We start from the raw sequence: 2,693 nt of genomic DNA on the forward strand, positions 1-2,693 counted from the left end.
GATGTAGAATAAAGAAAATCTGAAAAGAAATCAGTAGGTGTAAGTTCTTACCCTGTGCTGGCTACTATATTAGCCATTAAAGTTGGACAAGTCATTAAATCTATTTGGCCCTCAATTCTCATATCTACTAAATGGAAGGTTGACATAAATAAACTCAAAGGTCCTCTTTAGCTCTAAAATACAATTATGATTCTTTCATTTTCTGCAAAGGTTTAAAAATTTTACCTAAGAAGTAAAAATGTAAATATATTTTTCCAATATAAAAATGAACAAAATATCATAAATTATATACACTGTTTTTTGAGGAAGAATATTCCCATAGAAATTATAGATCAAATATCCAGATGTGTTGTGATTAATAATGGTTTTGATAAATTATAGGAAATTATAACAATATCTCAGAAAACTAAGTAAAAATTGATATAAAACGCCCAAAGTATTTGGTCTTATAAATCAAGGGAAAAGAGAATGCTATTTTTCCTAAGATATATAATGCTGTTGGCTCCCTAGAGCTAAATTATATTAAAAAAAATTCAAATTCAGATTACTTGGACAGTACATTTATATATATAAGTGGTTTTATTATATTTATGTACATAGAATGGCAGAATAAGAGATTAATACTAATAATAGTATTGCTTACTATAGACTGTCTGAAAAATCCATCAGCACATATCAGAATAACTAACAGTAATGGAGTGCATGTTAGTGTATGTTACTTCAGAAGAGTTTATTTCAACTTTTTAAAACATTCTTCCTGTAATCATTTATGCATACTTTTGATATAAATTATCCATTCATAAAATGTTTGCTACGGGTAATGGAGTTTAAGTTAAGGTTTTTCTACTTCCAAACTACAATTTGTTTAAATATATTTGAGAAAACATACCTGATTCTTGCATTAATATAGCAGAATTAAAAAGCGCTAGCTTATGCTTTGGATTTAGGCCTAAAGCATGATTAAAGTTCTTTAGAGCTTCATTTGGTTCTTTAAGTTCAATAAGAACAATTGCCAAGTTGTACCAAAGATCTGCATTATTTCTGTCCAGCTCTAGTGCTTTAAGATATGCTTCCTTTGCTTTGAGAGGTTTATTCATTTTTAAAAGCAATTCTCCTCTGTGGAAAAAAAATCAAACACAAGCCTTACTTACAACATTAACATGCCAGTTTACAGATACCTTTTTTGACAAGTTTTAAGCCTTTCCACATACTTACAGCTTTCTTTTTTCTTTCTAACTTAGGCTCTTACAGTTCTCCTTCAAAAATAACTCTCTGAGACTGCTTCAAACCTGAATTCCTTAGTTTTAGCAAACTTGGTTTAATACATTTGAAATATTATTAAAGGAGGAAAAGCATGCCTGTCTTTTAAGAGGGTACAATGTGGGGAGGTCTTGAAGAAAGGGTACAAAGAAAATATATTTTCTGAATGTATCTTGAAAGGAGGCAGAGTAGATTGAATCAGAAAAATGGCAGCTAAATAGAGTAGGAAGATCAAGGAATTTGTTGGGAAATGAAGTAATACTAGTATCTGAAGAAGAAAAATACAGTAGTAGCAGGGGAAATTCTACCATTCAAATCTATGTTACATGTCTCATTGTGCAAAAAGCAGAGCATGTGAAATTTGTAACCCTTTTTAAAATTGGTTTTCTTCAATATATCTTTGTAAAATGATGTATTAAAAGAAAATTTAAAGAAGCTGATCTGGCAGGGTGGGAGGGTGTGAGTGCCATCTGCAGACACTTGAGGAACATATCTGAAAATGAGGATCATAGTTTTAAAATCTCTGTATAAATATGTGTAATATGGTTCTATTTTCTGTTTGAAAGCATAAAAAATCATTTTGCTTAAGTATATATGCATAAATCACACGTAGGCAGAGCTAAAAAGACAGTTACTTATTATAATACTACTCTTTCCTATAATATCAGCATAGTAATGAAATCAACTGAACAACTATTAATTCTCAGTAACACAATTTCAAGAATGAGTATCTAACCAAAATGTTATTTTTTAGGGGCAGAGACTGACTACCAAATAATTCTTTATGGATTAAACACATGACAGGTTTTACTTATAAATGTAACTGCACTAAACCTAGTGTACTTCAACAAGTACTAGATAAGGCTAAAGACAGCCCCCAACTCATAAATGGATTTTTATCTCAAAAACTTACTAAGTTTTAAAAGCATTTCTCCATTAGAAACAAATGATATAAATTATGATTAGGTTTCTGGGCCAAGCTACAAAAAGAAGTTTAACATACAATTTTCCTCAAGTAAAATACAAACAATAACACTTTCATAGGAAAATATATTAACTTTTAGTGTGATGCCAGAAAAACGTTTTTTACTTACAACTAAAAAGTCTTCTTTGTGGCAAAGGCATCAATAATCGGTCAACTCTCAACATTTACTTAAGAAAGTTCCTGAGAGTTGGATATTAGAAGCACTGGTTAAGAGCTATGGCTGCTAACCAAAAGGTCGGCAGTTTGAATCCACCAGCTGCTCCTTGGAATCTCTGTGGGGCAGTTCTACTCTGTCCCATAGGGTCGCTGTGGGTTGGAATCTACTCGACAGCAACAGGTTTGGTTTTTATTATACATTACAACTTTCAGGTGTTCTAAACAGGTGATGAAAAATAAATGAAACTAAGCAGGAGCTTCTTCTACCCTTTCTTTCATACATAACTTAAGT

At 31.2% G+C, this 2,693-nt stretch overlaps 1 protein-coding gene across 1 annotated transcript in view; it reads right to left on the reverse strand.

Moving 5' to 3' along the window:
- The window catches only part of TMTC3 (transmembrane O-mannosyltransferase targeting cadherins 3), a gene marked incomplete at its 5' end in the record, with an annotated part of 42,404 nt that overhangs the window by 1,684 nt on the left and 38,027 nt on the right, over positions 1 to 2,693 (reverse strand). The window contains one exon of the mRNA XM_004391076.2: positions 890 to 1,112. Coding sequence (XP_004391133.1) covers positions 890 to 1,112 — 223 coding nt within the window. The remainder of the gene's footprint in view (positions 1 to 889; positions 1,113 to 2,693) is intronic.

This window comes from Trichechus manatus, unplaced genomic scaffold, assembly GCF_000243295.1.
Source record: "Trichechus manatus latirostris isolate Lorelei unplaced genomic scaffold, TriManLat1.0 scaffold00434, whole genome shotgun sequence".
Classification (NCBI taxonomy): Eukaryota; Metazoa; Chordata; class Mammalia; order Sirenia; family Trichechidae; genus Trichechus; species Trichechus manatus.